This window comes from Pyxicephalus adspersus, chromosome 6 (assembly GCF_032062135.1).
Source record: "Pyxicephalus adspersus chromosome 6, UCB_Pads_2.0, whole genome shotgun sequence".
Taxonomy (NCBI): Eukaryota; Metazoa; Chordata; class Amphibia; order Anura; family Pyxicephalidae; genus Pyxicephalus; species Pyxicephalus adspersus.
The window spans coordinates 107125945-107140175 of NC_092863.1; the positions used below are offsets into that span (position 1 = coordinate 107125945).

The 14231-nt window shown below is 49.5% G+C and overlaps 1 protein-coding gene across 1 annotated transcript in view; it reads right to left on the reverse strand.

The window, feature by feature from the left end:
- The window catches only part of LOC140332346 (uncharacterized), a gene marked incomplete in the record, with an annotated part of 31362 nt that extends 17373 nt beyond the window's left edge, over window positions 1-13989 (reverse strand). Inside the window, 1 exon segment of the mRNA XM_072413619.1 lies at window positions 13801-13989. Coding sequence (XP_072269720.1) covers window positions 13801-13983 — 183 coding nt within the window.
- Window positions 13990-14231: the final 242 nt, after the last annotated feature.

Consider the following 14231-nt stretch of genomic DNA (forward strand, 5'->3'; position numbering starts at 1 on the left):
CTATACATTATATGCACCCCACACAGTATATACCCCCCTATACACATTATATACCCCACACTATACATTATATGCACCCCACACAGTATTTACCCCCCTATACACATTATATACCCCACACTTTATAATATATACACCCCACATTATTTATTATATACACATTATATACCTCACACTTTATATTATATACACCCCATACACATTATATACCCCACACTATACATTACATACCCCACCATACATTATTTACACCTCATACACATTAAATACCCCACTATACAATATTTGCTCCCCACACAGTATATACCCCCTATACACATTAAATACCCCACACTATATATTATATACCCCACATCATATATTATATACACCTCATACACATTATATACCCCACTATACATTATATGCACCCAACACAGAATATACCCCCCTACACACATTATATACCCCACACATTATATACACCCTAATTATGGGGGGGGGGGCACATGACCAATGCACAAGGCAACAATGAATAAATTGTTGTGACATCTGAGACCCTGCCCAGGGGTGACAAATGTGTAGAAAAATGTAACTGAGTACTGGCAGGATCCACATTTATCACGTTCCAGGGGGACTCTGACGCTTCCTGGTTATTGGTCATGCCCGGAGTTTTTCTTTTATTATCATCAGATCAATGTTCAGGAGCTGCACTCCAGACAATATTTCCCAGAATTCCCGGGACTGTCCCTGGAGATCCCCTATGATATAATAGATTGCTCAGTCCGATTGGTCATTTTATACTCCAAACCTATAAACAGAGAAAATATAGGAAAGTGAAAGGAATGGGGGAAGGGGCAGTGTGGGTCATGTGACACTTTACCCGGTGTTCCTGTGTATTTCAGAACAAGGGGGTGACAGCACAGAATACCGTGGGACGAGCCCCATTAGACTGGTGGTCCGTGGGACAAGCCCCATTAGACTGGTGGACCGTGGCACGAGCCCCATTAGACTGGTGGTCCGTGGGACAAGCCCCATTAGACTGGTGGACCGTGGCACGAGCCCCATTAGACTGGTGGACCGTGGCACGAGCCCCATTAGACTGGTGGACCGTGGCACGAGCCCCATTATGGTCCGTGGGACAAGCCCCATTAGACTGGTGGTCCGTGGGACAAGCCCCATTAGACTGGTGGTCTGTGGGACAATACTGGTGAACCATGGGACAAACGTTTTACTGGTGGTCTGTGGGACAAACGTTTTACTGGTGGTCAGTAGAAAAGGACTCCGAGTCATTGTTAGTCAGTATCCTTACATTGGTGGACAGTGGTAGGAGAACCATGTGGCCTGGTGGTCAGTGGGTAGAAGGGCCAGAAGCACACTGGGTAAATAGGGAAAAAGGACTTCATTAGGCTAGTGGTCAGAGGAAAGAATTCCTTCTATACAGATAGAGCCAACAAATTGGTGTCAGCAGTCAGATATCTGAGGAACACTGAGGTTGGGAAATCTCTTACAACCTCAGGAAGAAGCTTTGTTACAGCACAAGTTCCACATTACAAAAGCGACCAGAGGACCGGCGATGGACTGAACACGTTTACCTGCCTGACCCCAATCCTCTAAATACATGGAGGTGCCCATAGAGGTGCCAGGTATCCCAACATTCCCCGGGGCTGCCCAAACTGAATGAACTCCTGTATACGTACATTAACTTTATCCCGGCCAATCACTCTGGCCAAAGATCCGATACGTGAAGGGGAAGCGCAGGAAAATGAGGGCACCCGAGCGGACAGGTATGTGAATCTGTGATCGGTTTGGTTTATATTACAGAAGGGACGTGACCGGGGTTTGGGTTTAGTTTCAGTTTGTGATATTTTGCCATCACATTTCCAAACAGTGAATATTGTACAGAACCTCCATGGGGTGTAACGGATTGGCCCTATTCACAGCACGGACGTCAGATCCCTATGTCAGGAATGCGGCTGCACTTTACCCTCAGGTGACAGGCGGGCGGTGGCACTGCCGATAACACAGGAATGTGATGGGTGCAGCTCTGCCACAAGCACAATCCCAGCACTGCACTGATCTGCCCGCCACATCCCATGGTATAGATCAATAGTGGGGTCATATAGCTCTGACATATACCAGAGTGTTATAGCCACACATTTATTATTATTATTAAACAGGAATTATATAGTGCTGACATATTATGCAGTGTTGTAAATTAATAAAGGTTGCAGATGACAAACAGATACAGGCAGTGACACAGGAGGAGGAGCTTACTATCTAAATTTGTAAAGCTCTGACATATACCATGGCCCTGTACAGGTTATGTGATAACTAGCTTTACTAGTAAATGAGGTAACCTCAAGCTGATGCAAAGTCCTAAGGAACCTGCATACACCTCCTTGGTACCCCTGGAACAGCGATGGACCCAGGCTTTTCTTTAGGCCAGGTGGGAAGAAGCTGTAGGTGGGTGGCAGCCCCTGTACTGTGACCAAACTTATCAGTAATCAAACAGCCGGGTGGTTACTGAAAAGTGACCGCACCATGTGGGGTTCTCCAGGCCCAGCTAAAGGGGCCAGACCCCGCTGCAGCATTCACAACCTTATCAGCCACATTAATAATCTGAACAACCAACATGGAGTTGCAGAAGATGGGGTGCGCCAGACCTGGGGTTTGTAGATCAGAACATTGGATTTGGAGGCTCTGGGGAGACCTCTAGTTAGGACTATGGCTGATAATTGAGATTATTAGTGATGGAAATGTTCCCACAACCCAAATCCTGAATCTTCCCTTCAGACACCTGAATGTAAAGAAACTTGGAAGGAATTGGCTGGAGGAAGATTGGCCTCCATGATCCTCTGCTGAGCAGCCAAAACCCCAGCCGGGGGAGAACAGATGATGTTATAATGGTCTGGGATCTATATATCCCGTATATTCTATGGAATCATGAGGGATCCATAGAGGTATGATCACTGGTGCCCTGGGATCTGCACACTTATATTTGGAAATCACACACCATGCCAGGAGCTCAGAGATCGGCACATGTATAGTATGGAATCATCTCTGATCATATGCTGAGGTTTAGCAGCTCATTGCCTCTCGGGTACAGAAGGGTCTGCAGGCCGTCAGCCATCACTGATGAGATCACAGCAAGCAGGCGCTGCTCTCTCCTTATTAGTCCACAGCAGGGACCGGGTGACTCACAATTCCCAGCCGAGTGTGAGATCTGACAGCTGAAAGTACGTCAATGCTGCACTCCATAACAGTCCTGTCATCCCCAGAGCCAGATATCATATTATTACATCTCCTTCACCACCGTCCTACAAACTGCCACGCCAGGGGACAGCGCGCCCCCAACAACGCCAGGGGACAGCACCCCCATAACAAGAGGACAGCACCCGGACTCTGAATGGGCAAATTGTATGAGCTTGTAAAACTTGTAGGGAGTAACACAAGAGAACCTGTCAGCAGAAAATACAGGACATGACCAGAGCGGTCACCATCATTCTCGCTTCACTACACAGAGTACTAAACACCAAGTACTGATTGCCAGTAGGGGGCAGCCTGTAGGAGGTGGCGTAAAGCAGGGGTTGTAGGTGGGTGGAAGCCTCTGTATTGGGACACAACCCCGGCTAAAATGGTGCGGGGAGAACACTGCACTGCCAGGAAGAATTTGTACAATGTTTGCCATTTGTGCTCCATCAAGGCCACAAAACAGAATCATCAAACTCATAGGAAGAAGAATGCAGTGATCAGATAATACGGGAGGAGATTTTACAATCATCACCCCTGAAGCTGTGCATGGGAAAGAATTGACATGAGAATGATACAAAATAAAAGGAAGAGTCCATCCGTAAGGGTCCATCACAATCTCCTAACCACAATATGAGCCCATTGAGGAGATCTCAAACATGGCGCCCAGACTGCACCACCAATGTTATTGAAGGATAGTAACATACAGTGAGGGAAAGAAGTATTGAATTTGTACGTTTGCCCTCTGACAAAGGAAAATGACCAGTCTATATTTGTAATAGAAGGTTTATTGTAGCTGTGAGACAGAATAACAACAAAAGAATCTTCAAAAACCCAGTGCTGAAAAGTCGGAGCTTGATGTGCATTGTAATCAAAGAAATAAGTATCTGATCCCTTAGTACTTGTTGGCAATCCCAGAGGTCAGACATTTCTTGTAGTTGGCCCCAGGTTTCCACACATCTCAGGAGGGATTGTGTCCCACTCCTCTTTGCAGATCCTCTCCAAGTCAGTAAAGTTTGGAGGCTGATGTTTGGCAACTCGAACCTTCAGCTCCCTCCACAGATTTTCTATTGGATTAAGGTCTGGAGACTGGCTAGGCCACCTTCATGTGTTTCTTCTTCAGCCGCTCCTTTGTTGCCTTGGGTCATTGTCATGCTGGAACACCCATCCACGACCCATTTTCAATGTCCTGGCTGAGGCAAGGAGATGCTCACCCAAGATTAGACGGTACATGGCCCCGTCCATTGTCCCTTCGATGCGGTGAAGGTGTCCTGTCCCCTTAGCAGAAAAACACCCCCAAAGCATAATGTGTCCACCTCCATGTTTGACGGTGGGGATGGTGTTCTTGGGGTCATAGGCAGCATTCCTCCTCCTCCAAACACGAATTGAATTGATGCCAAAGAGCTACATTTTGGTCCCATCTAACCACAACACTTTCACCCAGTTCTCCTCTGGATCATTCAGATGTTAATTGGCAAACTGCAGACGGGCCCGTACATGTGCTATCTTGAGCAGGGGACCTTGCGGGCTCTGCAAGATTTCAGGCCTTCACAGCGCAGTGTATTACCAATTGTTTTCTTGGTGACTATGGTCCGAGCTGCCCTGAGATCATTGACAAGTTCTCCCGGTGTAGTTCTGGGCTGCTTCTACGTTCTCATGATCATTGTAACTCCACGAGGGGAGATCTTACATGGAGCCCCAGGCCGGAGAGATGACAGGTATTGTGTGTTTCTTCTATTTGTGAATAATGGCGCCAACTGTTGTCACCTTCTCACCATGCTGCTTGGTGATAGTCTTGTAGCCTGGTCCGGCCTTGTGTAGGTCTACAATCTTGTCCCTGACATCCATGGATGGCTTATTGGTCTTGGCCATGTTGGCTAGCTTGGAATCTGATTGGTTGCTTCTGTGTACAGGTGTCTTATATACAGGTACTGTAACAAGCTTGGATCCCTTACAGAAGGTGATCCTAATCTCAGCTCATTACCAGCTCCTTACCTGCATACAGGGGAGACACCTGGGAGCCGAAGATCTTGCTGGATGATAGGGGCCAAATACTTATTTCACTGAGTACAATGCACAGCAAGTTCTGATATTTCAGCACGGGGTTTGGGGATTCTTGTGTTGTTATTCTGTCCCTCACAGCTACAATAAACCTTCCATCACAATTATAGACCGATCATTTCTTTGTCAGAGGGCAAACATACAAATCAGCAGGGGAACAAATACTTCTTTCCCTCACTGTAACATATAAGGGTTTGACAATGGTGAAAGTGATTTATTTATTGCTATGGCGTATGTGATGATCAGGGTGACTTTGTGATGCCTCGTATTTTTAAAATGATTAAAAACGTATTGAAGTGTGTTTGGGCCATTAACGTATGAGACCTTTGAGCACAATAGTGGATCTCACTGTCCTAGGAACGTTTAGGATTATGGTAATCAATCACCGTCCCACACATGTGGAAATCTTCCATCTTGGTTCTGGTCTATAGGTCCCCATAGCAGTGTCAGCATTACTAGTACATAGGAAACCAACAGCATGCCGAGAATATCAGCAGCACCAACTTCATGAGAATGGCTTTACCATTGTAGGAAAGCTGTCCCCATTCATATGGGCCATATAGGGATTATGAGTAAATGTAATGTTATTACTACTGGAATCATCTCTGCAACATCGAGAACCCAAGTATAAGTCCTCAGTGATCTCACCAGTACTGCCCAGCACTTTACAGTAACCACTCGGCTGTTTTTGTGTGATTATTGAGAAGTTGGGTCATAATACTGGCCACCATCCACTTAAAGCTTCCTCTCATTCAGCTTAAACACATTTCTGGGGGGATCACTGGTCCTATATACTCCAACAGAGGGATCCCCAACCATAATTCTCTGTTTCGTTGCACCTTGTGCCCCAGCTATGATGTTCTACAGTTCTGTGTGTATCCGGTATCATTGCTGTGCAGATTCTCCGGAAACCTTGTTACTGTATATTGTGGTGACATCTGTCTGTCCATCCTCACCTTTTGGTCATTGAACCCTTCCTCCCCTCCTCCATAACGTCACTGCTGCTTATTATGGTGACACCCTGGCCACTGGTAGTGACCCCTCCGTCTGTCCATCCTCCTTCCTGACCAGTCGCTGGTCACTGAAGCCCTCCCTCATTCAACCCTTGTATTGTACCGACATCCCGGTTGGTAGCGATGGTGCCCCGTGTCACTGGCCTTGGTCCTAAATCTCCCCAGACACATTACAAGGTTTTATTTTCCAGAGTCCTCAGATCAGAGAGGTAAATGCCACTCCTCATTTACCCATCGTCATATACTAAGAGGAGAATCCAGGATTCATTTCCCCGGTGATATCTCTCATACATACAGGTCCTCCTTCTTCCAGGATTGATGTGAACGGTGACATTCACCCCCCGTGTGACTTAGGCAGCCATATTTATAACTCTCCGATGACTCTGCAGAGATTTGCCCTCAGGGGAGTCCCTAATTACAGCTGATTCAATAATCCCCATCTGCAGAACATGAATAGTGTGGCACACAAGAGGATGTATGATCACAGAGCTGGTGGGGACATCACAATACACAAAGATAGGGTAAGGGGGCAATTCAATGACAACCAACTGGTGAGGAACCGCTGATGGGGATGTCATTGCCCGGCTGGTACCACAATACCCCAAACAGGGCAACACAATGACATTATGAGGGATCCACACACAAAATGAAGAACAAATCAGTGCTCAACCCAGAAATTTTTTTAAGCTGGGTGGGAACAAATTTTAGGCGGGTGGCAGTCCCTGTAATGTGACCCAAATCTTCAGTAGCCACCCAAAAACAGCCAGGTGGGTACTGAAAAGTGCTGGGTGGTGCTCCCAGCTAAAAGAGGCTGGGGAGAACACTGCAAATCGTTATGTCAGGCACAAAGCTCACGGAATGAGATCTTCTATGATGGGCGATAGAAATCCACAGACAAGACATCACCCGTCCGATTAGAGAATACACATGCCAACACAAAGCCAACAGAAATAGAGACGACTTAATATTGGGAAAGAGGGTGAAAACCCAAAAATTATTCCTCCGCTGCCTGCTTGCTCCGTTTGCTATGCTTCACTTTATACCTCCAGGGCAGCGGGAAGGTGCATGGTGGGTAAAGGGCAGGTAACTCCCCCCGTCCAGCATGGGTACGGATAGGAACTAGAAAACTGGGAAGTGGTAAACCTTAATCATAGCAGGTAAGGCACAGACCCCTCCCCCTAAGCGTAGCGGGTAAGGCAAATACACCCCCCAGTGTGGCAGGTAAGGCACACCTCCTACCCCCCGCCCCCCTAGGGTGGCTAAGGCAAATACAACCCCTAGTGTGGCAAGTAAGACTCCCACAGCCCCCAGTGTGGCAGGTATGGTTCATACACCCTCCCCCCAGTGTGGCAGGTAAGGCGCATAGAGCCCCCCAGTGTGGCAGGTAAGGCGCATAGAGCCCCCCAGTGTGGCAGGTAAGGCGCATAGGGCCCCCCAGTGTGGCAGGTAAGGCGCATAGGGCCCCCCGTGTGGCAGGTAAGGCGCATAGAGCCCCCCCAGTGTGGCAGGAAAGGTGCATAGAGCCCCCCAGTGTGGCAGGAAAGGTGCATAGAGCCCCCCCAGTGTGGCAGGTAAGGCGCACACAGAGTAAACAGAAGAATCTTCAGCTCTAGTATAAGCACGGCATGAAGAGTCAGACAAGGACAGAAACCTGCCCACCCTCTTTAGCAGAAACGCCACCGGCAGTGCCAAGGCTCTAGTCATGTGACCAGGAAAGAACATCCAGCAAATATAACATACACATCCTGCGCACATAAAGAGAAGCACATGCAATGCAGACTCCATACCCAACATACAACCCTGGGGAATAAACTGATCTGATCAATGCTGCAGCAAGGTATCAGGCGACATGACACTCAGGTCCCCTTTAAGAGTTCCCCTCCCCAGGGATTGCACAGATGGCAGCACTTGGCATTGGTTCAGAGTGAATAGCAGAATGCACTCTGTGTCCTCCCAGTGAATATAAACCTGGGCCGCACTTCTGAACATCCGGCACACAATAAAATGCAGGTTATTATTAGCACATTTTTACTGGTTTAGTAACCCACAGGTTGGAAGGCGACAATTGCAGCAATCTGATAATTGTCTGGCATGGAGGTTACCCTGAAATCACCGACACTGGCACAAACCAACACTTATTTCAGGCCAGGGGCCTCCCCGAACTTAGCCCAGAGTCCCCCTGCACTAAGACCAAGATATGGGCGGCCAGAACAGAGGCAACCCACAATCAACCCAGGGCCAGTCTGACCCTCTACCGAGGTCCATCCATACAGCTTGGTCCCCAATCTGACCCTCTGCCGAGGTCCATCCGTACAGCTTGGCCCCCTGGATGTCCGATATGTGTGCTGGCCCTTTAATAAGAGTTCCTATTTCTCCATGAAGCGCGGTGCAGTGATCCCACTATCGGTCTACAAGCACAGGTGGAGCTCCCCTGAGGGTGCAGTCACGGACAATGCCAGAACTGATGTGTGGCCCCGTGTGTATAGCGGGCGAGGTGACAGCTGCAGCAGATACATGGACAGGGTGGGGGCCCGGGTAACCAGGAGCCTTCAGAAGGGTGAAAATTCCCTTCAGTGTAGCCTGTGATTTGGGGGTGGGGGCTCAGGGGGTGTAGTCAGGGGTCTGCAGACATGTAATGCCCCCCTTGGTGCAGTTTTGGGTGTGTATGGGGTAGTTGTGTTCCCCATAACACTCGGGGCACTCCCTGCATGGCTCCAACACTCGGATCTGAGCTCCTTCTGGTGATATTGGAGAATTCTGGAAGTTTTCTGCAGATCACTTGGAACGATGTGGCACCAACCCAACATCTGGCGTGTGGTCACACCAGCTCCACATCACAGCCAATCACTGCACAGAGCTCCCAGGTATGGCGGGTTGTAAAGAGGACCTGTCATTCATCATCATCTGTTCAGCTAGAACCAGGTTCGGCCAATCAGATGCGGAGTATGAAGTGGCCTGTAGTAACCCGGAGTGTGGAAGGGAGCCAGGGCTGAAATAACACAGCGAGAGGGGCGGAAATGTACAGCTATAAACAAATACCACAAGAAGGATTCCTGAACACACTGCAGAGTGCCGGCCATGCGGGGCTGCAATACTACGTATATGTCAGAGCTATATAAATGTATAATAATAGTGTGTGACTGTGGGGGGACATTAGAGTGTCAGCTCTTCTGTACCGAGACTGATGGGACTGGCTCAGTGTTCTCTGTACAGCACTGCAGTATATGTCAGAGCTATATAAATGTATAATAATAGTGTGTGACTATGGGGGGACATTAGAGTGTCAGCTCCTCTGTACAGGGACAGATGGGACTGGCACAATACAGCACTCCGGTATATGTCAGAGATAACGTAACATGTTTCTGGGAGGCTCCCATAACCCCAGAGCTGATGGGAGGGGAGCAGTAAAGGGCGTCAGATATAAATCCTCGGAGGCGATATAAACCCTTATTACGGCATTAAGACGCCCTTGTCAGCATCAGCCAGGGATTAACCCCGGCACTGCCAGCACTGTGCACACCCCGGCCATGGCCCGGAATGACAACACTCCAATAGATCTGAGAATACTGCACTCCTCTGTTCTTGCTGGGAGTTGTAGTCCTTTCAAAATTGCTTTATTATTCTGCACCCTACAGTGGTCTCTGATTTCTAATGTCAGCTGGACATTGACCTCAGCAATGGAGGCAAATCCCCATCATCAGTATCTGACCCCACCAATAGGGGGCAAATCCCCATCATCACTATCTGACCTCACCAATAGGGGGCAAATCCCCATCATCACTATCTGACCTCACCAATGGGGGCAAATCCCCATCATCACTATCTGACCTCACCAATAGGGAGCAAATCCCCATCATCAGTACCTGACCTACCCAATGGGGGCAAATCCTCGTCATCAGTACCTGACCTACCCAATGGGGGCAAATCCCCACAGACGCAAAGACTTCCATAAGATACCCCTACCTTTAGGCACACACATGGCACCATACACACGGCACCATAAACACAGCAGGGACCCCGGTCCGGTGACACAACGCATTATACATCCAGCAATGGGATGCGGGGTTCCCTGCGTGTCAGCCTGGCAGAGAGCCCGGAATCCCAGACAATGTTCACAGATGAGCTCAGCCTGTCGGGGGGTAATGTGACGCCCGGGAACACCCCACTGCCGTCAGTGCAGACCCCGGGGGTATTGTACATACAGCCAGATGTCGGGATCACATCAACACCACAATTTACATCAGAATGTGAGACGGCCGGCTGGGGACACCGAGGCCTCGCATTGTACAGAGCAGCCAACACACATCACCGCATGTAAGCCTGCTACATATCTGACCCCACATTCTGTATGGGGGGAAATACACCGAAATAACGGCCCCACGTGTTCTATATTAGAGCAGCCACACCATACAATACGAGAACATGAAACGTGAACCTCCAGGACAAAACTACCAAATTGCAGCAACCAATCGGAGTGTCATCAAGGCCTAAGAGAAGCATGCCAGCCCTACTCTGAAACATGGTGGGAGTTGGGTTTTCCTGCTGTTTTGGGGGGGGCCACCCAGAGGGATTGAGAGGCCACACAGGACCACTTATTGGCATCAGGTTTTAAAAAACTTTCTTCCTTCCAATCCGGAAGAATAAGGACAACATGGCTAAGTAACAGCCGGTGTAACGTCAATGTGGAACCTATACAGTAGAGATGTACAAGAGGAGGTGAACTGCCCCTGATGGGGGTAATTGTTAGCCGAAACACTGATTCACCAATGCCAGATTAGAGGACGCACAGCGGGGTCTCACGGATGGCAGAGATTGGTCCATCAGTCTGGCCATCACCGGAAACACATGCCCCTGATCTGACCCCCACGGTACAGGTGAGCCCCCTGATCTGACCCCCACGGTACAGGTGAGTCCTCCTAGCAGCTGACCCTCTTGGTACAAGTTAGCCTTTCTCTTAGTTCACTCCCATGGGACAGGAAACAGCTGTAGACCCCTCCAGGTGCAGGTGAGCCCTCCCGGCAGTGGACCTCTATGGTAAAATGAACTTTCCCAGCGGCTAACCCCTATAGTCCAGGTGAGCCCACCCAGTTGTTGACCCCCCTACTTACAGGTATCCCCTCTAAATATGTAGGCACCATACTACAGGTGTCCCCTCCATGTTCCAGCCCCCCATGGTGTGTTGTACGCCGGCTGCTGTGGGTCTGCAGATATCGGAGACGATGTAAATTATTCATCAGAGCTGCTGCTGTTGTTGTTGGCTCGGAGCTCAGGACACACCTGAGTGTACACAGATCTCTCATCACACGACGGTCAACGGGTGACGTTCAGGACAAGAGGATTACCCCCACACCGAGTACAGCCCCCCACACACACCAACCATATCAATACATCCAACATCTGCCACACGGCCGGAAACATTTCCCGAATCATCACAGGACAAGAGTGTGAAATAACAATGGCGGCTGTATGTGGCCCCTCCCACCCCTAAATGGTAGCGGCTGGAGATGGGGGGAGGGGAGGAAACCCAATACCGACACTGCCAAGATTGTAAACCCCAATATCCAAATATCCATGAAAAATAATCACAAACATGTGTCCTTCACAGAACACGGATCATCATCCCCCCACCTATCACACCAATCACCATCATCCTCCCACCAATCACCATCTCATATACCACCACCAATCACCATCTCATATACCACCATCCCCCCACCAATCACCATCTCATATACCACCACCACCCCCCCACCAATCACCATCTCATATACTACCAACACACCTATCATCATCACCATCATCCTCCCACCAATCATTATGATGATCACCATCATCATCCCCCACCAATCACCATCATCATCACCATAATCATCCCTCTAAGCCAATTTTTACAATTATCGTCCTATAACCATCTCATATACCACCAATCCCAAATTATACCAACCTCATCCCATTGCGGTCATCGTCATACCTATCCCCATTATTGTTATCCCACCAAGCCAACTTTTACCATTACCGGCATCCTGAATATCCCACCAACATTACCATCATCCATCTAAGCCAAATTTTACCATCATTTTCCTTTTCTATAACCATCATCCTTATCCCACCAAGCCAACTTTTACCATCATTACCCCACCTATCACCATCGTCATACCTATCCCATTATTGGAATCCCACCGAACCATCACCTTCTCCTATACCACCAACCCAACATTTTACCAACATCATCCCAGCTATCATCATCCTCATCATTCCACCATCACACCTGTCATCATCATGAATATCCCACCAAGCCATCACCATTTCATTACCATTAACCCACCCATCAACATTATCATTATTGTCCCACTAACCCAAATATCATCATCCTATCAACTTTACCGTCATCATAATTATTACCATCATCATCCTACCGATCATCATTTCATATATAACCACCCCACCTCTCATCATCCCCCTACCCATCGCCATCATCCCCACCATCCTCCTACCCATCGCCACCATCCTCCTACCCATCGCCACCATCCTCCTACCCATCACCACCATCCTCCTACCCATCACCACCATCCCCCTACCCATCACCATCATCGCCCTACCTATCACCATCATCGCCCTACCTATCGCCATCATCGCCCTACCTATCGCCATCATCCCCCTACCTATCGCCATCATCCCCCTACCTATCACCATGGTGCCCCTACCTATCGCCATCATCGCCCTACCTCACCATGGCGCCATCTACCCTCTCATCTTCACCCCACCGGTTGTACACAACTTTTCGGAAGTAAATATAACATCCTCATCCACCAGAGGGGGGGGATCAGAGTTTTTGGTTGTTTATTGTGGGCCTGAGATTCACCAGAACAGTGGGAATACCAGGGACCGGAGCCTGAACTAAACCCAGATTCACAGATTGTGGCTCTGATTGTCCCCTGTACAGAGGGAAGGGCCACAACCTCAGTCAGGTTACTGCCATCTGTGACCCCGGGATACTTCCTGTGTGGGGGTCATATTACCTCTGACAGGTGGCCCCACTTAAGATTCCTCCCCACTTCCTGCACCGGTGACCACATGCATCTGGTGACGGAGGTTCAACCAATCCTCACTCCATCCAAAATAAAATGAAGGCTTAGCTGATGTTGTGAGACACCTCCAAGAACTGCATAAGGTTTCGGGGGCCCTTGAGATCCCACTGCATTGTGGGAAGCCCCAGGGCATTGATTCGGGGGCCCCAGGTAGACCCAGGGCATTGATTCGGGGGCCCCGGGTAGACCCTGGGTATTGATTTGGGGCCCCAGGTAGACCCCAGGCATTGATTCGGGGGCACCAGGTAGACCCAGGGCATTGATTCGGGGGCACCGGGTAGACCCGGGGCATTGATTCGGGGGCACCGGGTAGACCCAGGGCATTGATTCGGGGGCCCCGGGTAGACCCCGGGCATTGATTCGGGGGCCCCAGCCAGCATTGGATACACATACAATCATTGTCCTACCTTGTAGACCTCAGAGAAGAAACCGGATCCGATCCTCTCGCAGTAGAAGTCGTCAATCCGGGCCAAATTGGAGACAGCACTGCGTAGGGCCCGGTAGGAAGAAGGCCGCAGGCGGCAGGAGCCCTGGCTGCTCAGAGTACATCCATGGGGGGCCTCCGACTCCGGATCTCCATTGGCTTCCATATCAGGAACGTGTCCAGAGGCGCCACAAGCTATCCCCCGCCCACAGTGCACACACAGGAGACCCCTCACCATGTAATGATATGACAGGCCCTCACAGCCCGGAAATAAGCCCAGATATTCCTCCGATCTCCGACCGACCGACTGACAGCCGCGGCCTCCTCACCCCTCACCGAGGCCCAGACTGGGGGAGGAGCCTAAGGAGTGACAGGGGGCGGAGACTACAAGCCCGCCTACACATAGAAGGAGGC